General features: G+C 40.1%; 1 protein-coding gene and 1 long non-coding RNA gene across 5 annotated transcripts in view; one reads left to right on the forward strand and one right to left on the reverse strand.

Moving 5' to 3' along the window:
- LOC102690441 (polyamine-modulated factor 1-binding protein 1) overlaps window positions 1–26826 on the forward strand; it is a 150729-nt gene that overhangs the window by 25459 nt on the left and 98444 nt on the right. For 3 of the 4 annotated variants that reach the window (XM_015368202.2, XM_015368203.2, XM_015368204.2), the window contains exons 6-7: window positions 5109–5185; window positions 16898–17027. In XM_015368202.2, coding sequence (XP_015223688.2) covers window positions 5109–5185; window positions 16898–17027 — 207 coding nt within the window. Of the gene's footprint in view, window positions 1–5108; window positions 5186–16897; window positions 17028–24272; window positions 24346–26826 lie in introns of those variants that run through there. The other variant, XM_015368205.2, reaches the window with a different exon arrangement.
- LOC107080009 (uncharacterized) lies at window positions 14543–21771 on the reverse strand. Its single transcript, XR_001480898.2, has 3 exons — window positions 21649–21771; window positions 15524–15556; window positions 14543–14611 (listed from the first exon to the last, which is right to left on the reverse strand). It is a non-coding gene; the product is annotated as an uncharacterized lncRNA (long non-coding RNA).

The following is a 26826-nucleotide window of genomic DNA, read 5'->3' on the forward strand; positions in this document are numbered from 1 at the left end:
GTTATGCTATACAGTCAAGTAGAGGTAGAGTTCTTTTATGGTGTCAGACGCATGTTATTTATACTATAGCTGCATGTCTCTGAAAAAACATGTATTAGATGGTTCAGCTGCAGTTCTTTCAAGTGCTCTCTTCTTCAGCTCCACAATCATGAATACCTTTCCTATGGAACCACAGTTATGACCACTGCTTGCAGATGCAGATTCTCCTACTAATTTCTCCTCATCTGGTTTAAAGGCTCGTTATCATGTTGTGCAGGTGATTGACAGTTGACCTTCATGCAGGTTTATAAAAAGCCAGTGAGACACTGCAAGTCACCACGATTGCCAGGCAACAGTGTATTAATACCAATCTGATAGAATTACCGGGCACCAATTAATCTGAAGTACCATTCTGGGCAGCATTTAAAGCTATAGTGTTACATATCGCTCCAGGTATTGAGGGTGATCTAACAGTATTTTTTTCCATGCTTACTCTACCCATGAAAGGTTACAAGGGAAAACATGAAAGCTTTTCAAATACTCAGATTTGATTACAAAGCTTGGCTGAGTCTGTCTGCTTCCTCATTTATACATCTAATAAAGAACGCTGCACATTTTATTGATTGCAGTTAAGTTGTGGAGTTTAAAAAACACGTGCCTGTGAGAAAACAGTGTACCCAGTGCGTGTGAATGTGTGCACTACAAATCTCAGAACTTAACTTAACGTTTCATTTCCTGCTGCTTTTACCACTAAACATATCTGAAAATTCTGAATGTCAAACAGAACTTATCAGAAATAATGCTCTTGTCTGATGTCCATCTTTCTATTATCAGAAGTTTGCTTATTTTTCATAAGGCCTGCAGAAACCTGCAATCTTTCCTGCACGTATTGGTTGTGAGGTGGTGACCCTTCTGTCAGTTTGTATACATATGCAGTTAGGAGTCCCCAGATGCCCTACCCACCATGTATTTGGAAAGTGGAAAGAAACTAGAGCACTTGGGATAAATCACATGGACAGAAGAAATATGCAAACTCCAGAATGAAATGTGTCTCATGCTGGACCCACAAGCTGAAAGACAGCAGTGCTAACAATACCACAAGCAGCCTTTGGAATTTGGTTATTTGGAAAAGATGCAGTGAGCACTGTAATATTATTTGGTAAATCCCAGCAGTGACTTCCAAGAGGTTCAGGACTAAATGTCAAGGTACAGTATGTAGTGTAGAAGAGAAGATGGAAGTGTTCTTCGAGCTAGGAGTGGAAGCGCTCATGGAGTCCACTCATTGTCCCTCAGCCTTCTCCAGCAACGATGAAAACAGACTTAAAACTCAGCCGCAAATCCAGTATACAAAGACGTGAGTGATTGAGAGAAAGAAGTATGGTGCCGTGGTTTCCACAAAGTGATGGTGCCAAATGCATGTATGAAAACCCCTACTGCATGTTCTTTTTTATGGAAAAAAAAAGCAAGATTCTACATCACATGGATTTTTACATTACTTACACAGTGTAGACCTGCCGTCTCACTGTCCAGTGCCTTGCAAGACTTTATGATTAACTCTAATCAGCTTTTATATTACAGTAGCTGCAGTGATCAATGACTAGCTGGATCAAAGTCCTGCAGCGTTATGATAGATAGTTTCATGTGCTTTTGTTTGAAACGGACAGCATAAAGCAGTGGTATGACGCAGCTCTCCTAACTTTTTCATAACTTTTGGCAATTGCCTTACATTTGGTCTTAATGAGAAACTTTCTCATACACGTCCTTGAGGCTTGTATCTGTTCTCATGGTGTTTCCTCTGCCCATATGAATAGACTTGGCTAATGTTTTACACTTCGTGACAAAGCAGTGTACGTTCAGTTTAAGAAAGGGTTTGGTACATTCAGGACTTTTTTTTTATGCTAAACCCCTTGAAGGGTAATGAAGTTATTTGGTTCTAGTTTGCCTTGCAGCATTTAAACTTGCTCTCTGGTATTCCCATACACCCTTACAAACCAAATTGGGCATGGGAGTATTCGTAAGGCACCCAGTCTGTGACACGATGGAGGTGAATTGGAGAGACAACAAGTGAAGGCAGGTATTATGCATTGTTGTCCTCAGGAGAAGCTTATACGATGGTTTTCTTGCTATCAAATAAAATGTTTCCGAAAGTAGTCGTATAAAAAAAAAAACAACCAGAGAAAGAAACTAGAGCGATAATGTTACTGAGAATCAGATCGTCTCCAACAACCCTGTAGACCGTAAAGAGAATGCGGCAGAAGCTCTCTACAGTTTTACTCTGCACTGAAGAATATGAGCTGCATAATAATCACCTCTCCTTATGCATATTAATATAAAAATATTCTGCATAATGTGTATTCCATGTGACATGCACAGTTGAATACAGAATGCCGTGGTTCATCTCAGTCACTGCGCTCTATTTTGCCGAATTTGAATAAAAATAATTTATGTAGACATTCCTTCATACAGGAATCTCCGATTTAAAGCACTTGCCCCCACCCCACCCCCCCATCCCCACCTTCTTCCTGCATATCCATTTCATAAAGCGTACAGCAGAGGTATGCGATCCCAAACGACATTCTCGTTACTCCCCTCTCGTCTCATTAGAGCTTTCGGAAGAACTACAGCGACATCTGCATGATTCCAAGCTCCAGAACGCCAGCCTCATACCCAGACCTCAGCACTGCCGCAGTGGAAACCAGCTCAGCCTTTCAGCCATCATTAAAGAAAATTATTAAACGGAGCTAATTGTTCAGTGGAGAACCTCATTCAATTTGAATATTCATATCTCCATGCCAGTGGGAGGTAGGAGTTGGGGGGTAGAGGAGGAGGAGGAGGAGGAGGAGGAGGGGGCAATTTTGGGCATGGGCAAAGACTTGTCTTTCATGTTTCTGAAGGCAAATGCAATTTACAATGCAATTTACCCTGGAGTCAGGTTTTTTTTACACTAGCTACAGCTTCGCGTCGACAATGCAGGTGATATTTCCTTTGACCCTCGTTTTCTCCTGTTTTTTTTCGCATTTCTAGTTAGAGAGCTGTTGCTCCCTGCCTCTTTCCTTGAAAAGGAGATTAATATACAGTATGTACTTTCAGAAGAGCAACACTATTGCTTTGTCTTTCCTTAATTCTCCTTTTATAAGTCAGGCAGAGTTAGGATTGATCCAACCCAATGCGATGCTTATGCTGCCTACAGTTCTGAATCCCTACCCCTCAATTAATACTTGGTGCATGTGTGTCTGTCTAGGGCGCCAACAATACCCCCCTTGTGTCCTACACAAAAGGGTGGAAGGAGAGAGAGAGAGGAGGGGGGCCAAGGAGGCATTTTTGAATCCGAAACAATGGATTAATCGCCTCTAATGATTTAATACAGGCAATCAGAAACTAGGCGGGCATGCTAATTTGTGTGCATAAATTATAAGGAGACTGTTTTTCTCTGCGGGGGAGTGCAGGGGCTTGTTTTGTTTTTCTTTCCCGGGAAAAGGAGGGGAAAGGCTGTGACAGGGTGCCCACAGCGATTCCCACACACAGCCCGTGCCCTGCGCCCCGCCGCCTCTCTCTCGCCCCCCGGCTCGCCTCTTCGCCCCTTCGCTTGCATCCCCATCTCTTCCCATCACTGATTTCAAGGAGGAGGCTAAAAAGAGCAATATGTATCGGCGGCTGCTAATTGTGCCAGTGGGTAACTTAAATAAGGCAAGGAGTATTCCGCACAACACAGTATTCACAACATGCCAACACGCTGTTTTGCGCAAAACTTGAGAACTCTTTAAGTGAAGGCTGCTGAGAAACCCGTTTTTTCATTAGACACTGCCTCATCCACGATTTCAATGTTAAGTAACAAAGTACCCGTCCACCAAATTTTGTAATATCATCCCGAGAGATATGTGCATTATATATGCATTACACTCTTACAGACTGTGACGTTTTAAATGATCCAACTTGGAAAGGTTGAACGTTTTTTTTAATTAATGTTGCATTAAAACCAACTGGCAAACGCGTGGCTCTGAAAATTGCCAGAAAATAATGAGTCGTTCTCTTTTTTTTTACACTTTGTGCTGCTCCACACACTCCCTCTCTCGCTCTCAGCTGCCAGTTGCCAGTGTGCCTTAGCGATTTAATGATATGCAAATGAAATATGCATAAAACCATTCTGCTGTATGATGATTAAACACTGAAGACATTAGCCAGTGCCCCGCCACAGTCTCTGTTGTTGTCTCTTCGGTATTCCGTTTGCCCGCTTGCAACAGCACTGTAATAACTCTTAGTAATAAATTTAAGAATATGATAATTGTAATAGTAGTAATCTCCAAACGGAAATAAATTCCATGCAGCTTTTCATTCTCATGTTTTTTTTTTTAAATCCAGCAAAGAAAACAGCATCTTCCATGGAGAAATGTGACCGTAGAAAGAAAATGAAGCCAGATTTTTTAAGAGTTGAAGAGACTAGCATAGCCAAGCATTGCAGGAGCTTCTGTGGTTGTTTGCCAGTAGTGTGGCATTATATGAATGCAAGCTGAAAGAGAAAAAAAAATCTCCTTCTTTCTCTCTCCTCCTCCTCTCCATTCTGCACTCTGTTGCGTGCACTCCTTTTTTTCTCGTTTTTTTTTTGTACTCCATTTGTATAATGAAGACGTGGCACAATTAACATCCCCCCTGGAATTAAAATAAAAGGCCAATAATCCAAACCTCATTAGCTCCAAAAGATTATAATTTCCATGCACGTTCCGCGCTGAAGAGAAATTTTTTGAAAAATTAAATCGTAATTTTGTACTTGTGACGAACCCGCTTTAAGCAGCGGGGGAAATGCCCAAAAGATGCCATCTTTTAATAATCCATCCTTAATGGTGGCAGTCGTGGCTCTGTCATCTTGGTGGTGATGCCAGAGCACTGCAGAAGCACAAAGATTCCTTTCCTGTAATCCCTCCCTTTGGATGACTTCTTTAATTTATAATCCATATCTGTGCCCCCCCCCCCTTCCCTCAAAAACACAAAGCCAAGAAAAGTTTCTGATATCCAAAAAGTGGCGATTTTTTTTTTTCCCAGCCGCCGCGGCAATTAATTTCTGTTTGTAATTCCTTCTTCCTTCAAATAAATTTTAAGAATAAATCGCCTTCCTCGTGCGCTTCTCTCCGCAGTGTCGCCCATCTTTGGCTCTGCGCCCGATGCCAACGGAGCACCCTCCGGGAACCACGGCAACGCTCCCCGGCACCCCGTAAGTAACTGAACCCGCAACCCCTGGCTGGTACTTCTGCGTGCGCGTGTGCCCGTCTGTCTCCCCCAAACCCCCCCCACCACCACCACCAAAAAAGAGAAAAATGGAGGGGGGAGAGGTTGGTAGTTTCTTGGTTGGTTGGCAAGCAGGGGGCAAAAAAAAAGGGGGGTGGCGAAGCTTTCCCACACGCACATTCCCCCACCCCCCTTCCGCTGGGTTCCCCTTGCACCAGGAGGGCTATCGCCGCGGGTACCTCCTCCCGAATCTGTGCTGTGTGCCGCCGCGGTCCTCTCTCCATTCTGTCTGTGCCCCCTTCTTGAAGTTAGTGCACGTCTGTTGTCTGTGTGGCATCTCTCTGCTTGTCTCCCATACTGGTGGATGCTGTATAGAGACTACAGCCTGAGCCATTCATCTCCCTGGTGATAGCTGTGAATGTAGATAAATCGCACACTCCTGCCTGCCTCCCTCTCATGCTTTTGCTTTGCTTTGCTGCAGGAGTAGAGTTTCATACTTTGTTCCCCCCCCTTAAGAAGTTGATCTTATCACGCCGAAGTGGTTTAATTCCTCATACCTGGGTGAGACCGTAAGATAAAGGAAATGCCCGTTTCTCCAATAAAATTAAAATCTTTGCAGCTTCACCAAAATAGTTTGCAGTACTGTCACAGTCTTTTTCTTCAGTTCTCTTTTGAATCACGGATGACTTTTTTCTAGCTGTTTATTAGTATTCATCCTCATGTTTGCAGATTTGTGTGTGTCTTTTGTAAACAGCTGCTGCCGAGCCATTGGCACAGTCCCTGAGGTCCTTTCTTCCTCCCTCCTTTCTTGTTGTGAGCGGGCGATTGGCAGATTGGCAGCGACTGCGGCGGCGGTGCCCATGGCAGGCATTCTTCACTGCGGTGGCTGGCTGGCGGCTTTTCGGGAGGTGGTAGATTGAGTTCGGGGGGGCCGGGGGGAGTTGGCACAAAAAGCAGCAGCGCCCAATTCTTAAGGCCCCCCCCCCCCCCCCGAGCTCCCACCCCCACCCCGGTCGGCGTTCCGCTTTTGTTTATTCGCTTTGTTGTTTTTGGTTTTAATCCGTTCCCCCCTTCCTTTGGCGCCGTCGTGCTAATTAACAGAACAAACTTTTGTTTTAATTAACCGTCAGGAGCGGCGTCTTGTCCTTGTTTGTTCTTCTGTCTTTATCTCTGCCAGCCGAGCCGCGGCGGGCACGCGCCGCCGTTTTGTTGCGTTCCCTGTTTTTTTTTCTGTCAGCATCCCCCCCCCCACCACCACTCTCTCGTTCCTCGACAGATGCCACCAAATAAGCGGTTGGCAGGCTTCTGTCCGCTCCGGGGTCTGCGCTTCTCTCCTGGCATCGCCGGCGTCCCAGAGTCGAAAGGAATCCGTCCGCGCCGTTTCCCAAAGAAAGGTTTTATATTCCATTTCCTGCGAATGCGCCACCTCTGCCAGCGAGCCTGTTGGCATGGCGTCCGCTGGCTGGCTGGCTGGCACAGGGAATTGCGGTTGAGAGGGAGAGCACGGGAGGGGAGGTGCTTCTCTACATCCCTCCCCTCCAACACCACCAACACCACCCCTCGCCACCTCCAAAATAAAATCGGCAGTTTTTGTAGTGTCTCCCCCCCCCCCCCCGCGTTGTTCCTGGTCCCCTTTGGCATAGCTCATCGTTGTGTCTGCCGCCTGGCGCCGGTCCTTCCATAGACACTTCCAGCTTCTCCTCTGGTGGCGATCGGGTTCAGGTTGTCACCCCCCAACAACTGCCCCTTGGGTCCGTCCCCAAAACTCACCTCTCTCTACGACACCCACAGCAAATGCAAGGCAACGGATTTCTTTTTTTTTTTTTGCTTCCTTCCTGGTTTAAGTTTAGGTTGAGCTTTAGGCTCCTTACCAACAACCCCCCCCCCCAGCCAGTGGTAATTTTCTTGTTTTCGGTATGCCCCCCTCCAGATCTCCACCCCTCTTTTTAGCGAGACCGACCATATAGTGCGGGGGTCTCTCTTTCTCCTCTGTAACATCTTCCCGTTTTCTGCTAGTGAACACAAACCGCCTTGGTGCTACCACTGAATGGATGGCACTGTGCCAGCTTCTTACTGCCATCATCCGCATTCGCAGCTTGTCTCTCTTGCACTCCCTCCCTCTCTCTTACCCTCCCTCTCTCTCTCCTACCACCCTCCCTCCCTCTCCTGCCTCTCTCTTCCTCTTTTCCTCTCCCCCCCCCCCCCCTTTTTTTGGTTCTATAGGCTTGACATTAATTAACATACGGGTTAATTGATTCTAAAAGCTGATGAATTGCGCTTAACATTTCCCATAGGGTAGGTAGCCCACCGCCTGCCCGCGCGCCCGTCAGCCTGGCACTGCCTGTTCTCTGCTTAGCCTTGTCTCCACACTGGCGCTGGTTGAGAAACTGAGAGCCCCGCAGCTGGCGTCTGAAGTGTAGTGTTAGCCCTGACTGTACTGTACCCTACTGTACTGTAAACTGTGAAGGATCTCAAGCTGCTTATTGGACTGGAGCTGATCGGAGTTGACGTTTTGCTGTCTGATCCCACCACAGGATGTTGCGATGGCATTTTGTTATAAATAATCAAAGTCCTCACAACCCCCTACCCACCCCTTTTCTGTCCCTCCCTCACTCTCGCTCTCTTTTTCTTGCACAAGCACACGCTAACTCTCACACATAAACACTTCTGCCTTTTCTCTCTTTTGGTGTCAGCCCATCTGGTTTTGAAGCGAGGAAAGATGACGTCAGGAAGCTTAGGAACAGGTTTAATTGAAGTTTGCAGATGAAACAGAACTGTTGTTTATCTCCATAAATTTGTATTATTTTATTTTTGTAGTAATTGCTGCCACGGTTCTTTCCGCAAATTAGACAGAATTAGCTATCGCTGTCATATTTGATTAAGTAATTATTGCTGTCACTGTGCTTTATTCTTCCCCCTTCCTTTTTTTTTTTGTGAACGAACGGAACTGATGAGGTTAAAAATAGGAGGCAGTGCTGCTTTTAATTATTTAATAATGCACCCCCACCCGCTCCCTTCCTGGCAGTGCCCCCTCTCCACTCGCGAGGGTCTTAGCACGATCGCTAATTGGCCAGGCTGAAACCTGCAATAACAGGGAAGGTAGTTTTACACTCATTAAGGAAGAGAAACATGCATATAGACACATAGACAATAGAGCAGCCCCTGCTGTTTAGGATGCCCTGTCTGTTTGTCTGTCTGTTAATTGAATGCGTCTGATTCCAGATTTTGTCTTTCATATCTTGCGGAAATTGATGTCAGCGCTGTGAAGTTTGAATAAGGGCAGCTATCTGCTGAAGCTTAAATGAGCAGTTTGTTCTTCCTGTCTTAGTTGCCTCTATTATTTCCCCTCTCTTTCCTTTTTCTGGAAGTGACACGAACAGCAGCGGTGAGATTGGGAACTAGCACATTTCTGTGCGATTCTGAAGCTCGCTCTTCTTTTTTCCCCTCTTTGTTTTTTATTATTAAATAAAAAGAAGCATGAAGCAACTGAGGCAACAAGAGGAATCCATTATGCAAATCGACTTCTATTTGCATAATGTCTTATGCCTGGAATATGCAAATGAAGCGTATAATTTATGAGTGCCTGTGTCTGTCTCAAAGTGTTCCCATAACTTACAAAGTGGAGCTTTCTCTTTTTTTTTTTCTTTTCTGTCTCAGAGCTGGCATAGACAACAGACACATACAAAACAAGCACGCACTGTATGCTTACAAAGGGTGTGTGCTTGTGTATTTCAGAGTGGGAGAAACTTGTTCTCGTCAGTGAGGGAGCAGGGACTGTGGAAGGGACGTGGGGGGGGGGCTTCACAAAAAAGTAACTGCAGCTCATATTCTGTTTTAAATTACCTCGAACACAAAAAGCAAATAAAACCACAGGGAATGGCCGTCCTTTTCCCGAGGAAGTACAATTTTGTTTTGTTTTTTGGTGGAAAGTTTGGTTTTCCTCTTGGTGGCTTTTCCTGGAGTCAGTCCGTCTGAGAACAGCAAAGGGGCAGGAGAGGGAGAGAGGAGAGGCTGGAGGGAGTGTGGAGACGGGATGTGAAGGCATTCTCGTGCGTTAGCCCAGCTCCACGCGGTGCTCTGGAGCAGCAGATCCTGCAGATGGAGAACCCTGGAAAATGACAGCGGGCGGCGTGGCAGCAGAGAACTGGGGGAAGGAGCCGCAGAAAAACCTGGATACACGCGTGTGATCTGAGCTCTTCTTGCCCGTTGTGCTTCTCCTCCTTGCTGATTTTAATTGCCGGCCTATCGTGCATCTTATGTTAATGTCTCGGGCAACAATAACACATTGTTACACGGACACAAAAACAAAGCGCCGCCCTTCGCCATGCTACATTGTAGTCTAAAGTAGGTAACAAACCAACTTTGACTTGTTCTGCTCTTACCGGGACTCTCTCATCCTTAGGGCCATGTCTGAAGGAGAGCTTTTTTTCTCCCTTGCTTCTGTATTTTATCGCAGCAGCTGCTCAGTACTCCAGATCCTTTTCTCTTTCTGTGTGCGGCACTGGCAGTCATGGCTGCCAGCCTTGGGACTTACTGTGCCCGGCTCCCCAGAGCTCAGGGGGCATCTCCGATCTCTGGCGCTTTTCTCTCTTGGACAGATGAGGGCCGGGAACAAGCTGGCACCCCAGACCCACCGCAGTATGCCTACCTCTCCCATCCCCTCCTCAGTCAGTCGCTGTGCCTTGCGTTCACCTCCTGGATTTTGAGCACGTTACAGTCTTTTTTTTTTTATTCTCGGAAACCTGTTTTTCAGAACAAACCAGTGCATGAAAAAAAACAAAATAACGCATGGAAATAGGAAATATCCTCTTACAAATTTGATTTGTTGTGTACTCTTTTTCTGTCTAAGAGCATTGCTGTTTTGTGCCTCGTGGGGATCCTGCTAAAGCAATTATTAATGAGGAAGTTGAGATAATTTTCCAAAAGCATTTAATTCATTGCCTCTTCCACTGACTCTCATTCATTTAAGCAGTGCACATTTACCTAAAATAATTGGAGTGTGGTGCCGTTTTTGCAAAACTATTTTTGGAATTAACATTTAACCGTCAACATAATTAAGTGAAGGAGACTGATTATTTATATGCAAGTGAACAAGCGACAGAAGATCAGAGAATTGATTTGAAATGAGAAACATTCTCCACTCTCACACATGCAATCGCATAAATACAAGAATCTTGCATTGAAATAAGCTTCAGTATGTTTAATTTTAACATCTATTTTTGTGTAACTTTTAACTACTGTCTTATATTTTAACAATAATAAAACAATTTTACAATAGTTTAATTATTTTGTAAAAAAGCTTTGTACACACCCTAAGAACTGTTGACTAAGGAAGAATCAAAACAAAAGTAGACCCAACATTTTGTTGATTAGGACCTTCATCTGAAAGTGTAAAAAGTAAATGATTGCATCACGAAATAAATTAGATTTCTCTGCCTTTCTGTTGGATTATTTGAATGTTAACAATTTCCGTTTCATTTCATGTTTTAAATATTCTAACAAGTTGTTTGAGACTTGTTACTCTGCAAAATCATATTTGATTTTGAGCCAATTTTGTTAGTTACGTATAAATTGTGTTTAATCATTGTGTTGTAGCTTTGCAGAATGATTGCAAGCTGATCAGAAAAAGATCTTCTGTTTTAAAGTGATAATGTTCCTTTTTTTTTAATCAAATCTAAGTTGCTAGTTTGATAGTATGGCCTTCACTGGCAAATGTTGCCCTCTCTGGAAATTATATTTGCGTTATGTACAGTACACAAGTGCATTAGCCTTCTGTAGTCAGTTGTGTATGTGCAGAGTTATTCTAGAAAGGAAGTGTTAAATGGAAAAGAAAGCATTACTAAACTCTTCAGAGACACCCTAAATCATAACAGAAAAATATTCACGCACAATGGAAAGGAAACTAAGTTATATGATCTTAGTTGTTTCTTTTCTTTTCTTTTACAAAAATAAATGTTGCAAGCATATTGGATTTAGAGATTTTGTGTGTTTTAGAAATTTTTCTAAGAAGCTGGATTTAATAAAACAATTCACAAATTATTTAATCTTCTCTGGCTTTCTTATCCTTTGTATAAAGAATGAGGAAGATTTTGTAAGGAAGATAGAACAGTGAAGCAGTGGGTAAAAGTTTGGTATTACACTGTGGTTTCTAAGACAAAATCATAACGCTTGCTCTGTTGTACATTGTTTATATTATTCTACAAATGACTTTACTGATAAAGTACTTAAATAATTTTAAATATTTACATTACTTATCAGAATTAATTAAAGCGGTAGATATAAGTATCTTTAGTTCATATTTCGTTTGAATTGTGACACTTTTAGAAAATAGTTTTGTATTTAGGTTGACTGTAAACAGACTGAAATTTGAATGATGTTTTTAGTTGGTTATTTTATTTGATGATGTTTAGGACCTGTATACTTGTAATTTCCAGCTTTCAGCTCGTCTTAATTTATATTTGTTAGTCACAATATTAGTGACTTTCACAAAGTTTCTGACTACCCCAGCTTCTGGATTATATTACATGCATATATTAGAAGCCTATTTTTCTATTCTCTCTTCTCTTGCCAATATACAAAAAATATGATTTTTTTTATTTTTTGAAATGTTATATTTGTCACACATTATTAAGAAATAACACATTAGCATAATAGATTTTTAAACCTCTATTATTTTGATTTTGATTATTATCTACAATTATACTTGTTTCCAATTCCGTGATTAACTGATGAAAAAAATGATGCAGTCTTTGCCAGTTGGCCTGGAACTTTAGCAAATATTTATGTTGCAAATATTTATTTTTAAAATGTTGCACAGGACAGAAAAAATACCCTAATAAATTAGACAGTTCTTAATCTCTTATATTGAATATTATTTATATATAATAACATGAGATTCGTGTTTTTGGATAATTTGTTTTGACAGAATGTGCACATTAACATACACCGTGACATAAATAGCTCGTTCAGTATTTCATTGCCAAACAAAACATTACAGTGCATAAAAATTACAAGTCTCTTTTATACAAGATTTCTGTACAGCCTGCGCAGTTACTCTAATCCATTATGTCTAAATCTAAAAGTAGAGTTCTGTTAAGACAGTTTTTTTTATTTATTGGGAATCTAGCTTCTCTGGACTGTCCACCAGATTCTAAGAATGAGCTGAGATAAGATTTTATTTGTGTTACTTTTGGGGGCATAAGTATGAATTTCTAATATTAGTATTACTAATATTAGTAATACTAATACTAGTATTTTTCTATTTGGCATAGCACTTGAAATGAGGACGTTGAAAATGATAAAGTGATTTGGAGCTTGGCGGTAGCTTACAGTAGAGGAATTAAGTAAAAGCTGATTTTATTTTTAATTTTTACCCCAACATCTGAAATTAATATACCTCAATTATAATGATTGTTTAATTCCAAGTAAATGTAAACATATGGTTTAACTTTGACCTTGTTTTTGATCTGCAGACAAAAGTTGCCATTTTGTAAAAATATGTTTAATTCCCTCTAAAGCTGCAGTTGATTCTTGGCTATAGAAGTTGTATGGTTAGTAGGGCTGTTGCTCCTGATTTTAAAGCTCACATTTTTAACTGAGAATATTTAGTAACTACATTAAGTTATCTTATAGATTCAAAGGATGGCATTGCTTAACAGTTTTCTCATTTCTGTAATGAGAGTGTTTTGATTGTATTGTTGAGTTAGAAGAAAAATTCTGTTGAAATTTTAAGGGGCTGCCGGTGGTTGGGTTGAACAACTACATCTGTAATGCCTAGCGGGGTATATAGATTTGTGCATTTTTCAGAAACACAGTAGCTCGCCGAACTTTGTAAGAAAGTTTTAATACTGTTTATAAGGAAATAAATAGTATTATAGTAAAATAGTATTAAAAATCCTTTTAAATAGTTAAATGAATTATAGAATCCATTTACAATATCAGAATGTGTGTGTACAGGTGTGTTATTTGTTGATGTAATTTTATTTTACTTTTTTACCAAATGTTCATAGAGGGTCCCAGAGAGCACTTCTCATGTCCTTCACACACTCCCTAAAAGTCCTCCATCCTAAAGCAATATGTTTTCCACACTGGTTTTCCCCCAGTGTAGCTGTATTCCTCCTTTCTCCTGTGGTTTTAAACTTTTTCCAATGTGAGCCACCTCACCTTGTCAACACATTTCCACTGTCTTTTTGATTGGCCTTTGGGTGCCTTTTTTCATTGGCATCATTCTATAACGGCAGGTGTGAATGTCAAGCCTCATTCAGAGTTTTTCATATAAGAAAGGTTATGAGGCCATTCACCCCATTTACTTGTTTCCAGTAGCTAATTCTTCTAAAGATCTCATCCAGCCAATTGTTATAAGAAGCCAGGAATGTCTGTGCATCTTCCAGACTCGCATAACTTTTAACTTTGTGTAAGAAAAGGCCTGTTCTTTGTGTTCAAGAAAAGTACTTTCATGTAGTGTCCACTTGTGATCCCGGGTTCATGATTTACTGGTACTGAAGACATCTGTTGGGTCTTCTTCATCAGTGCCTTTGTGGTTTTCAGATGCTTGAATCACATCTTCTCCTCGTCTTCTCATAGTCTTCTATATTCCAACTCGTTGTTCAAGATTTCAAAGGTTTGAGTTTTTTTAGCCTGTCAGAAAAAGACATTCCTTTAATCCAGGGTATGTGTATGGTTGTTTTTCTCTTGTTTGACTCAAGAGCAGCAATATATTTTTTTATAACATGATGACCAGAATTGTTCTCAGCCTTATGAATGTGGTTTTACTGATGTTCATGGTATTAGTAAATTGAATATCAAATCAATCAATCATATGATTTAAATGTTGTGCCTTAAAACACAACTTTCTAGAATAAACAGATATAAATGAAAGTTTAGGATGGATTCTCCACAATGTTTTGAAAATTACAAAGAGGTGTCAAGATAAACTGTCAAGCCTTTTTTATAAGTAGATTCTTCTGTTATATTGCATTTTAATCCTTGTATTGTGGTATCATCTACAAACTAGTTTGTACAACCTACAAAATCTAATCTAATTGTAAATATTTATATGACTGTTCCCAGCCTCTCATCCATAGCGTTCCACCTGGAGAATCCAAGTCACAGTTGGTTATTGACCGACTACAGGCTCGAGCCTACAGTATCTGCACTGTAGAATTCAACCCATACTTGGGCAAGTAGTTTTACTAATTGAGCAACTCAGAAACCCTAAGAATGAATCTTATGACTAAGCTGATCAAAAGCTTGCTGAAAATCTAAATACACCATATCACGTGCTCCTTGTATCCTTTATTACTCATCTAATTGAAGTCATCTCAGTTTTTTGGGGTCAACAGTACCTGAGTGCTTTCCAAAATCTCACTTTTCGTTCTTCTCCATATCAGGTACATTTCAAGAACACAGCAATCTGATATAAAAACAACATAGTTAATCCAGTTAGTTATTTTTTTTGTACTTTTTGTATTGTTCCAGTGATATAGCGCACCTTTCACATTGCATGCATTCTCTTGGATCAACTAATAGTTTATTAAAAGGCTCTCTGTAGGGCTTATTTCTTTGCAGTGGTCCCAGTGCAATAGTTAAAACTAAAGCAAGTTTACAGTTTCCTTTCTGAAATAATTGAGTAAAGTTAAACAATGACTCAACAATACAGCTATCAAAATGTATGTTTTGTAATGTAAATATATGCAACAGTTAGGTGATGAAAGAATTGTATTTATTACGCTTTTAGTTCTTGTTACTGGAAGGCAGAAGTATAAGGAGCAGATGTTTTCATTTTTTTAAGAAGAAGCTCTATTTTTAACAGGTTTGTTATTATTGCCTATAAAGTAGGGCTCCCTGTGTCTTGTGCTTGAGGGCAAAAGTCCAACAGGTGTTTGTAGGACTTCTTAAATCATCACCAACATGAAAGAGTTCAAATTAACTCTCTTAAGACAAATGTAAACCTCCTGCACACGTGTGAAACTGCTGGTGATTTTAGAAAATGTACAAAAACTTGCTGGGTCACATTTGGAAGCCTGGTTTTAAGAAATACTTTGGCGAAGGGTTTTACAACTGCACTTCTCAAAAACAAGTGAGGATGTTTAAATACAGAAAATAAGGGTCCATAATCTATGAGAAGAACTTAATTCTGAAATAGTGTAGTTATAGTAAAAAAATGCCACAAACCATCAGAAATGTTCTCTAATATAAATTGAAGTACATAAAATATTTGTTTTGTGTTACTCTTCTTTTAAATGCCCATTGCATGAAACAGTTCCATTGATAAAAAGAAAAGACTCCCACAAGATTAAGAAATAATCCTAAGAATGAACGTCACCTCAGGGAGTCCAGGTTGGTATGTGTTCTGGAGCTGAAAGACAAAAATAAGTGTACAGGATTACAACTCGTTGTTTTTCAAGTCCACAAAAGAAAAACATATTAATCCAAAAATGTTAAAGAAACAATATATTGGGAAATACAAAATTAAACACGAAAACTGGAATACACAAGATACATTCTGTTTTAATTATTTCCAGAGCAATTTAAAATAAAAACAATTCCTTTATCAATGCAAAAATGGTATATAAGAATATCATTCCCTATCCCAAGTACCTTTTCTCACTTTTAATTTTCGCTTGACACTTTTATGTAGTATTGCTAAATAGTTCAATAATTCTAAACACAAAATTTCTTCTTGCATCTTCTGGAAAACAGTAGTTGTTACAGGATAAGAAGGCAAAGGTTTATAAGATACAAAGATAATCCTGTGATTAACTAAATCTACCTTTTCGATATTTTACCTTGGGGTGTAATGTGTTCAAGGTTTATCGGGCTTGTCTGTTCTCATTATTATTTGTGTTTGTTTATAAATGAGTGTCCTGTTACATTCAGTTGTACGACTGAGCTTATTGTGTGTTTGCTGTAATTTGGATTGGCAGGCTGTCTATTTTTATTGTCCCGCATCTTGGAGAGCCCCCCTGGGTGTGTGGAAGTACTGTACAACTGAGAGATTTACTTGGGTAAAAGCCCACAGACCTGAGGATATCTAACTAGACGGCCATCCCTCAGCAGCTTATGGGACCGGAATTCTCCTGGAAATTCCTCGGCTACTCCACGTCACCAATGCGGTCTTAAAAAGCAGACATCAAAAAATGAATATCACAGTAGAGAGGAAGTAATGATACAATTTTATAGCTTGCCTTTGCCACTGGAGTCCACCTTCATACACCAAAAATCTATCAAGTGTTAAGCTTGGAATTCACTACAATTAAGGAAAGAATTCCTTTTTTTTAAAATGCTTCTTTTTAGATCTGCCAGGAAGGGTTTTTCAGTCCTTCAGATTAGCTACCCAGGAAGGAAACACCTGGAGTCATACTCACAGCATCCACGATCATTGGATGCGCTCTTCCTCTGTTGCTTTGGTTTACAGCAGCTCTATCATTCGGAAAGCTAATAAGGGGTCCACATACCTTTCCATCCCACCAGCTCCTTTTATAAACTCCTCCGTTCGGGAAGGAGGGTTCCAAGAATCAAATGTAGTCAATTCCAAAATAGTACCTATCCAAGGGTGATTAGGGACCTCATTATGTAGATCTTGGATTTTGTTTTGCTGTTTTATTATTTGGGCTGTACTGGAGCAACTTCCAATCAGCTTTCTTGACATGGCAATACATATTGAATTGGCCCTACACATATTTATTTTGTTCTCCAGCTCGGGGCAAGGTCATGAAGAATATCTTGAAGACTTTAAGGCCCAGATGTCTACTCAGGAACACCTGATACACAAGCTCCATCAACAGCTCCAGGAGGTCACTCTTTCCCAAGAAGAGACCCAAGCCAAGGTGAGCAATCTTCATGTCAAGACGGCTCATGCTACAGCAGAAGCTCTCTTTGACTTCTGCCTTTCCCAGTTTCTTCTGTATGAAGTCCAGGGTCGGGTCTGGAATGTGTAGCTTATTCAGATATTAAAAATCTTAAAGCGTGAAGATTGCTTCAGTCCAGGCCGCCAAAATATTCCGGAGGTTTGGGTGAGTTCAGAAAAAGTTGTTGTGCAGAAGAAAAAGTTGTTGAGCGTTGAAAACTACTGTACCAAGCTTTCCCCACTTCCTTTAGAACAAAGTGTGTGTCTCTTATGGCATTCTGTTACTTGCTTAACAAAGATGGTGTACACTGAGAGCTAAAGTGTTGAAAATGTGATACGTTGCCAAAAGAACTGAATACAGTAGCGATGGACCACCATAACTTACTTGATTTATTGTTCCAGATGGGAAATATTAGGACAGCTTCAATTAAAGTTCTGTATAATAAAGTCATTGTTGTAGTACACACATTAAAAGAGTGGAGTTTTCTTAGGAAGAACAATAACTGTTTGCTTTTCTTACATAAGGCCATATTATTATTATTAGGATCGACAAAAGCTGACCTAAAAAGACTGCATGTCTGTTATATAATTGTTTGACAAGTGATTTTGGAATGCAGCAGTTTCACTCTTATTAGGGCTATTTAACAGGCACCTGTATGTAATGGTGTTTCACAGTGAAAGACATTTAGTCGGAGGTAGAGCTTGACCAATGAGTAGCAGCAGCCACAGAGGCAGTGATTTGTAGAGTGTTCTTATTTTTTGTAGAGGTGTTTAAATGAAAGTCACAATCACAGCCTGGGCATTAAATTAGCGTTTTGTCAGAATGTAGTTAAGGTGCGATTGTCCCTAAGTCACTTCCAATTCTGGTGGCAGTAGTGGGATTATACCCATGGATGTTCCCGTGGTGTCCCACAATGGAGTTGAGTACAGCCTGTTCAAATACATATCTCAGATGATCTTTAAAATATTATTATTATTATTTTATTATTATTATTATTACTATTAATATCCATTGGATCCGTACAGACCACAGGGTAGGTGCTCCCTGCTGGTCCCACAAACACCTAATCCATCAGAAACCTTAGCTTTCCCAGAAGGACTCCCTGCCAGGTACTGGCCAGGCTCATATCTGATTAGCTTCAGTGGGTTTCTAGTTGTGAAGACAACTGCTTACACAATGCTTGTAAGTGCGCACCTGCTTAGACAGTGTTTGTAAAATCTTATTTCACGGTTTCCACATACTTGTCTACTTTTGGTAATAATTTGGACATATACTCACAGGGGCTACTGTATTGCGCATTACACGTCAACTGTATTGAATTTGGCAGCAAGCCTTGAACATTGTCACTGTTTGCCTTGGTATTGTAACTGGCATGATTTTAGACAGTTCCAGTCATGTTTAACACGGAGTTCAAATGCATTCCAACATTTCTTTGCCCTATGCCACTGCAAGACAAACTGTATTTCCTAAAGTAACTGTCATTTCACAAGTACTTATAAACAGATTGTGCAAAATATATTGATCGTTTGCACCTGTAAATCTGGCAGTAATTGCACCTACCTTGTCAAATATTTTGATCAGTTCTTTGTTTTTGTTTTTTAGAGCAGGTAAGTACAGTGCAATAAATACACTTTTCTCTGTTGAGTTGCTATAGGAATACCCCCATTATTTATTACATTTGTTGAAAAGATGCACATCTCATCGGATGGTCACCTTCTTTTCCAGGGAAATATTAGTAGTGCTAGAACATGCCTATGCCTCAATCAAATACATTGTAGCATGCCAGCTCTTGCTGCAATTTATACAGAAATATCAAGCTACAGATATCAATATTTCTCATTTTGTAAGGCAAGAGCACGTGCACTACTGTATATGGAGGCAGTCTGATTGGAGCCCTACAGCAGTCTTTTATCTTATCTTAACAACTGAGGCAGCCACAATAGGCAGAGGCCAGATGGCCAGGCAGATTTTGAAACATTTTAAAATCACCAAACCACTCTTTAGAGCTCAGTGATCCAACCCTTTCTGGGCTGGTACTGTGAAGCGGTGGGCCCTCAGTACATTATAAAGGAAACCTCCCATCCTGTCTCTCATAGATTCTCCAACGGATGAAAAATTAGCAATGTGAGTGGGTTCCCAGCTTTCCCAGGCCAGACTGCTATTGCCTTGGGCATTCCCTTGGTACTAACGGAAACCTGCCACATAATGTAAGCAGAGACTGAAAGTCAAATCTAGTGAGGGGACTGTTATATTTGTGGTAAAATTTTGACCATGTGGTAAATTGTTGATGCATTATTTGATATATGGAGAAGGACTGTCCTTTGTTTAGCACTTATTTTGTCCCTAGTAGGGTCCTAACACTCACATTAATACTGTAAAAAAAATGTTAATAATAGAAGTACTGTGACTTTCTGTTAATGAATGTAAATACCTATTTCTTTAGTTTTAGATTTGCTGCCCTTTCCATTACTCTCACTGCAGGGAGGAAAGGAACCATGTGCCTACATGTGCTTCTGCTCTGTATTCCCTGGCAATAGGGGGTGTGTAGTTATTAACTTTTAATAATTTGCTTGTATGGCAAGCACGTCAGGACCTATTTACACAGCACACCAGTGTCAATTCCAGCCTTTCATTTTGTTGTTTTGTGATTTTAAATGTTATCTTTTGAATGTAGTGAAATGATAAATGGCAGTGTTTGTAAAACACGTTACTGTACAGCTGGTGGATATTGTTGTACTCATTCAATCAATGAAATGTTTTAAGGTGTAGTTTGTACATCCATTTTTAATTTTCTCTCCATTTTCTTTAATTGTCAATATATTGATTTGCACAATAGACTGCTAATATTTAGTTTCTAGTTGTGCAACATTTGAGTTTCTATTTACTTCATGATTGAAGCGATTACAGTATATACAGTACAGAGAATCCTGGATCTAATGATTGAACTATAGGTTAGCAGCCCCACATGTCATAAGAAAAACTCTAGGATCTGGGTTTACATTACTTACAAGTTTAAGCTCAGGCTCCTCCTAATGCATCTTTGTTTTTTTTATTGAGTTCGGCCATCACCACATACTAGATGAAGGCATCACAGGATGAAATTAATCTACCATTCTTTAAACAAGAAAACACCTTCTTGTTTTAATAATTTATTGCATTTTTTCTGCAATCCTATGGTAAACTACAACCTGTATGTTGTAGTTTTTATCCAACTAAATCTTCCAAGAACAAATACCGCAAGTCATTTGCACCTACCAAAGAATAGAGTAGAAAACAATATGCAGAGTAAGCTGAAGCTATCTGCCTTTGTCTCTCAAGTTATTTTCAGTTTTATGATTAAACCCGTTCAGTTTGACACTTGCACTTACTAACACGTATGCTCTGAACAGATATTTACTTTTTATTAATTAATCTTTGCTTTCATTGCTTTGTTTATTTATGCAGTAATGGCCTAGTCATTTATAACAAAAAACAAGCTAATGGTTGTCTAAACTTTCCTTGGCCTATCTGGTAAACTAAAGGTTTTTTTATCATAACATATTAAGTAACAACTTAAGTTATACTACACTATTATAATGTAATGCCTTGTATGCTGTTTCTGGTAATGTGAGATAACCTATGTGAGAAAATCACTATGTCTTAATTTTTTAGCGGAAAATGCTAATTACTGGACTGAATTTATTTAACTGCATTTTATTTGTCTCAGTTAATGATTATTGTATGCTACAAGTTATGCTTCATATGTCTGTTTAATGCAGGAAGAGATCTGTTTATTATTTAAAAGTCACTGGGATTTCACTTTCTTGTTTTTTGAAATTTAACCAGTAAAAATGACAAGTTGTGTCTGAAATACATAACTGTGGCCAATTTTCTAGAATCCTGCTGCAGTGCTGCACAATTTTTGATGTGAGCCGAAATGGATTGTGTGACCTACTCTGGGTAATGCCCAGAGCATTGTTAAAGCTTCAGCATCACATGTAATGATGTGGTTTTTAATTTCCATGTTCCGGACAAAGGTATTTTATAGTAGAAATTATATGCAATCATTCACTTGACCCTAATGCGCAAGTAATTGTATGCGTTGATATTTATATGTGTGTGCTGTGTACCTTTGAAATGCCTAATTGCTTTTTATTTCCTGTGCTTCTGTATTTCTGCTGCTTGGGTTGGGTTTGGTCCAGCTGCAGCAGTTGTCTATCCTGGAGGTCCCGAACCTCTGCAGCCTGCCTCTCTGCGTGCTCTCCTCCTTGTTTTGCAGTGGTTTGTGCAGCGCATTGTGTGTAGCGTGCTCTGGCGGCTAGAGGCGCTCGTTAAAAGCAATAACTTATCTCACGTTTGAAGCTAATGGGAAGAATACTGGCCACAGTGAAAAATAAATTACATTTTTTTCCCCGCTCTCGCTGCCCTCCTAACCCGCAGCGTAATATAGCGGCGGTGAGAGTATGCATTACAGATTTGAAGCATTAGAATTTATCTGTGCTGTACGACGCTGACTGATGCATTTGAAAATAATGTACTTGAGCGGAGCATTACAGAGACCCCGTAACTAATGGACAGCTCTCGCCCGTGGCCGCTACTGTATATCATTCAGTCTGCCTACCTCATCAAACCCTCTAGATTTTCTGCACGGCTCTTCAGCCCTGTGCCTCAGCTGCCGGGTGTAGTAGGATGTAGCAGATCCTGGCAGAGGGGCAGCCCATTTCTCACCAGCACCCTGATGCGCCATAAAGCATGGATAAACTCCAGCTGTGAGTGAGATCTAGATCCGACTTTTTTTTTCCACCGCGCAGCACATGACGTTAACTTAATAGACCACTTCAAAGTGCTGAAGTTACACATTTTTTCTTATATGGGCCAGAGAAATTCATGGGGAAAAAAACCCCTCCTTCTGCAGTCATTTATTTTGCTTATTTCAGGCGTGCTGTTCAGTTATTACCAACTGAAGCCTCAGATGCACGATGTCCATACTTTTATCCCTTAACCCTTGAGAGTCTTAACCACAGCCTATTTTTCTGGGTTCAGATGGTTTGTGTTTGGCATGTAAATAAAAACATGTGGTAATATCCTGAATGAACCCTAAGACTGCACTTAAACCAAAGACCAGGCAACTATAAGGTGACTATCCTGCCGGCGTCAAATATGACAGATGATTTCAGCTTAGTAACTTTCAGCTGACTTTGTTATTATTTTTATGAAGTGGTGATTTTGTCTGTTTTTTAAATCGATCATTCACTGAACCTCTGTTTTTATGTTTGCAGTGCGGTTGAGAGAGGAGGACTACTGCTAGGCCATGGAACTTGTGGGCTCTTGAGAAAGTGAGGGTATCAATACAGGTCCTTAAAATGATCTCATCATGTGTAATGAGCTGACGTGGGTTAAATTACCATTGTTTTAATAACGGGTTCATGATATACAGACGATTGGCTTTTTTTATTCTATGAAGTTAAATTAAAGGCAGGCTGAATATAGCCTGAGTATAGAAAGACAGTGGACAAAAATGTAAACACTCATTGGTGATGGAAAGCTCATGTTAATTTAGCAAATCGTATCCCTTCATGCTTTGCGTCATATATAAAAATGCTGAATAGGCCTGGCTGCCTATAAGTATGGCTGCAAGAGGAAACTTAAGTGTTTGATAGGAGCTTCAGCAGCCGAGACAGCCCAACTTGTTGATGCTTCACAAGCTACAGTGCCTAAGCAGAGGTCAGCAGGGAATGCAGAGGAAAAGACATCAGCAAAGGGCAACATGCACTCCAGGATTGGAATATCCTTCCATTAAGTGGAAGGCAGTTTGTAGGTGGAGCAATTGACTGGAAATTCCAAGTTCAGATTAATAAGAATCCTTACACTTAATTAAGGTAATGGGGACTCCCCTCAACTACCAGCACCACCACCAATGTTTAACTGTCACCTGGATGATACTGCACCAGTCGGGAGGAGTAATGAAGTTAATTTATAGATGGGGAATATCAAAAGGAGCTCCCTACTGGTTCTACTAACACCTCTTCCTGCAGCAACTTTAGGTTTCCCAGGAGGTCTCCCAACCAGGTAACAGGCCAGAGCTGAGCTGAGCTTCAGTAGTTTGCCAGAACTGAGCTTTTCAGTAGTTGTGAGATGCAGGGGTATGTACTGTAGCGTTTGACAAATTGACTGCAAGCAGTCGGTCGCATCAAAAATGGTTTGCTGAGAAATCCACAGGATGGGATACCATAGGGGACAGGGTATCAGAATGGGCACAGAGAACACATTCACTGGACTACTAAGCAGTGTAGGAATGTGATACAGTCAGATGACTCATGTTTCACCATGTTCTTGACAAATGGACAAGTGCAAGTGAGGCACCAATTTAAATAACTCTATAGCTCTGGGTACTTAGTTCCAAAAGTGAAGGGTTCTGGGGGTCCCATAATGTTGTGGGGTGCATCTTACCGGCATAGTTTGGGTACACGAGGGGTGTCCTCCAGGATGACAGGGATTTTCATTCTGTCTATATGATTCAACTCGGGACACTCTGAGATTGAACATTTTTTCTCCTCTCTCGGTGAGTTTGGATGGGTACATCGCCTAGGATGACTGTCTTCCATTAGATACGTCTGGTGAATGTGCAGACAGAGTCCCAACACAACTCTCTCAGGTTGTTGGAACTCAGATGTATCCAGAAAATTAGCCAAGAAGTGGCCAAATGTGGATGAGCTGAGCACATTTGTAGTCTCTTATTGCGTGTCTGTGTGATCACCAGTGTTGAGCTGAAAGTTAAAAGATTTAAAGACCTTTTAAAGTCACGCTAAGGTGCAATGCTGGAGGAGATAACATCCTAAGGTAAAGCTCTGGCTTCAGCAGCCTTTTTGCTGAAATGTCCTTGAATAGCAATACCATCCAGCATTAAAGTTTTACAGCATAAACCATTTGATCAGTTATTTCAGAAGACTGAATTTAAAAGAACAGGCACTAGACGGCTTAGAAAACAAGTTTATGATGTATAGACGAATGTCCAGAAAAATTCTAATTATTATTGCTTACATTTTCTCTTGCATTTTTGTGCTGCATCTGTGAAAGTAAAACTATTATGAAACATTTTTTTTCCCCAGTGAGGAAACTGCTTTGATGCCGCAGCTCATCCATAGGTTTTGTATTTTATTTCTGAAGATTATTTTATTTTTAATAAGTGCAGCGAATTGCACTGCATCCTTCTAAAAAAAGCTGGTCAAAAAAAAAAAAAGGAAAGAAGGCCAAATTAATTCCGTCCGCAGAGGGGTCAGAAGGCAGAAAGTGCATAGCAATGCATTCTGCTCAGCAGGTTAGTGGAGATATGATGCTAATAAGATCATAAGATGAGAGAAGGAGTCTGGCCCTGGGGATTCGCATGAAGGGTTTCTGTAAATTTTTTAAAAGAAATCGTCTCAAAAAATAATGATGTCTGCTTTGAAATGCATTAATAATCTGGGGTGGACGGTTTTGTTCCAGGATGTGGAATAACATTAAAATACCAAATTCATATGGAGAGAAAGAAGGGGGGCAAACGGAAAAAAAAATACTCAAAGCATTTTTCTTATTTTTTCTTCTGCAGTGCGCAAAACAGGTGTTGAAAAGGGGGGTGTTGTGTGGGGTAAGGGGTTGGAGGGTTGGTGGATGAGTGTGTTTTTTACATTTGCTTTTCAGTTAATGTTTGAAATAAATGCTGCAGATGGTACTAATCTTATTTCCAGTTCATGACATAATAGTCAGACAACACTTCCTGTTCCAGAGACTTTGGATCATTTCAGTCTTCAAAAATACATTTTGCGGAATTCTTTGAGGAATAGTTATTGAGCAGTGGCCTAAAAAAATTGATGAGATGGCCGAATACTTTGCTTCTCATAGGAAATTGCGTGAATGCCTGATGAAATAAGGCTTGGATAAAGTATACATTCGTTTTCTTAATCTGTCCAATTCTGTATTATGCTTCATTATGTTGAATAGTCCTTAAACAGTTTGAATTGCAAATATTTATTGTAATTATAATGAAATATGGTGATATAAATGCAGTAATTTCTATGTTGACAAAAAGCCAAAGAGACTCAGAAGTACACGGAACATCGTCCAAATGCGAGACTGAAGTTCTGTTACTATGGGAGTATGAAAGCGTCAGGCAGAGGTAAAACATGGGTTCAAAGCTTAACATGTCCACTGCCTACATGAGATGGGCGGTGTTATAAAATTGCAAACAGCAAAGACTAAACCACCTCTAAGCCTTGTGAGCATGGGAACGGTGCATATTAGTGGACCAGAGGGCCTGTCAATAATAATTTAAAGCTATTTTCTTTTTCACTTACTCCTCTGGGCTGCGTGCAGGAGGTCAGGAATTGAGGACAACTACAAGACCTAAATCTTTAGTATCTGGAATCCTGTATCCTGATACCTGATACTAGTATCCCAGATCTTTAGTATCTTTGCAGTACAACCACAAGCTGTTTTCTGGTGAATGGCAGAAGCACTCAGGTCACAACTTGCTATTACAACATTTGGTCTTTGGTGGCACTGTTTGCTGCCATTACAAAAATACCAAATTAAAGAAAAAAAACCCAAATAGATCTCTACATTATCCCCTTCAACTATTTTGGCACAAAACACTGAAGTTGGCAAACCCTCTATGTGGTATGCAGTGCGTCCCTCAATGAGCTTTCCACGTTTTAATGGCAGACTGAATGAGAAGTGGTGTAATGGAGCTGTGTGAAATTATTGGATAGGACTGGTTTTAGAAGGGGGAGGTTCAGGAGTAGGTGGACAGATATCAGATAACATAAAGGCATTAAAAGGTTGACAGTGTCTGCGGTGTAAAGGGAATGTTGGTGACCCTCTTAATTTACAATAATCCTCCTGGCTGATTGTTTTTTGAAGTGCACACGTGAGGTATACATTCATTAATGGTCCACTAGTGGTTTTATTTTATTTATTTATTTGTGCCGGTTCTAGTTTTCCAGTGTGCCTATAATTTCTAATTTTCTCAACTACCTTTTTTTGGCTAAATATAGACTTTGCTCATAATAGCAGGCTATGTATTTTTTCTAATAAACACCACGCTTGAGTCTCAATGCATTATCAAAATGTAAACGGTAATTTGCAGTGGATTTATTTTTATTCTAGCAGCCCCCTCCCCTTGTTTTGATGGGGAATTATCGGTGAATCCTATCACCCTCCAACACCCCCCCTCCACCCCGCAGCCTGCTTCAGTGTCAGCACCTTTTGATGTAGCTTATGTGCACTTCCAAATAGAATTTTTAATAAGGAGTCATTATCATTTTGATTTCTCGCTGAATGAAAAGAGTGACCTCTGGCATTTATAGGGGAGAAAAAAGGCAGATATGACTCATTGACATTAAACATGGAGCCTTCTCTGTGTAAGTTATAACTAAAGGTAGGGAGCTCTCTGGAAGAGATTGGTGTTGCTATTAAAGATCAGTAATTAAAATAATTCTACTTGTATGCTATTTTGTTTCATTTTGCTTGTTCATATTTCAGAAAAACGTGCCTGCTCTCAACAAAGTCTAATGTTTTGCATACTGCATTTTAGGGATAAATGTTTCATCATGTTAAGCTATGCCAAGTGTATCTTTTGAGTTCTTATCATTTTTATGTACTTTTGGTTACTGCAGTGTACAGATTCTAGGATTTGCCCCATCAGCAAGAGTTGCTTTCAATGGCTGTACAGATTTGGCCAAGTAATGAGAGTGATGATGATAAATTACTGTATGCAGCATATTTACTTAAAAATCATTTTGAATTGAAATTAGGGAAATAA

This window comes from Lepisosteus oculatus, chromosome 20 (assembly GCF_040954835.1).
Source record: "Lepisosteus oculatus isolate fLepOcu1 chromosome 20, fLepOcu1.hap2, whole genome shotgun sequence".
In the NCBI taxonomy this organism is placed as follows: domain Eukaryota; kingdom Metazoa; phylum Chordata; class Actinopteri; order Semionotiformes; family Lepisosteidae; genus Lepisosteus; species Lepisosteus oculatus.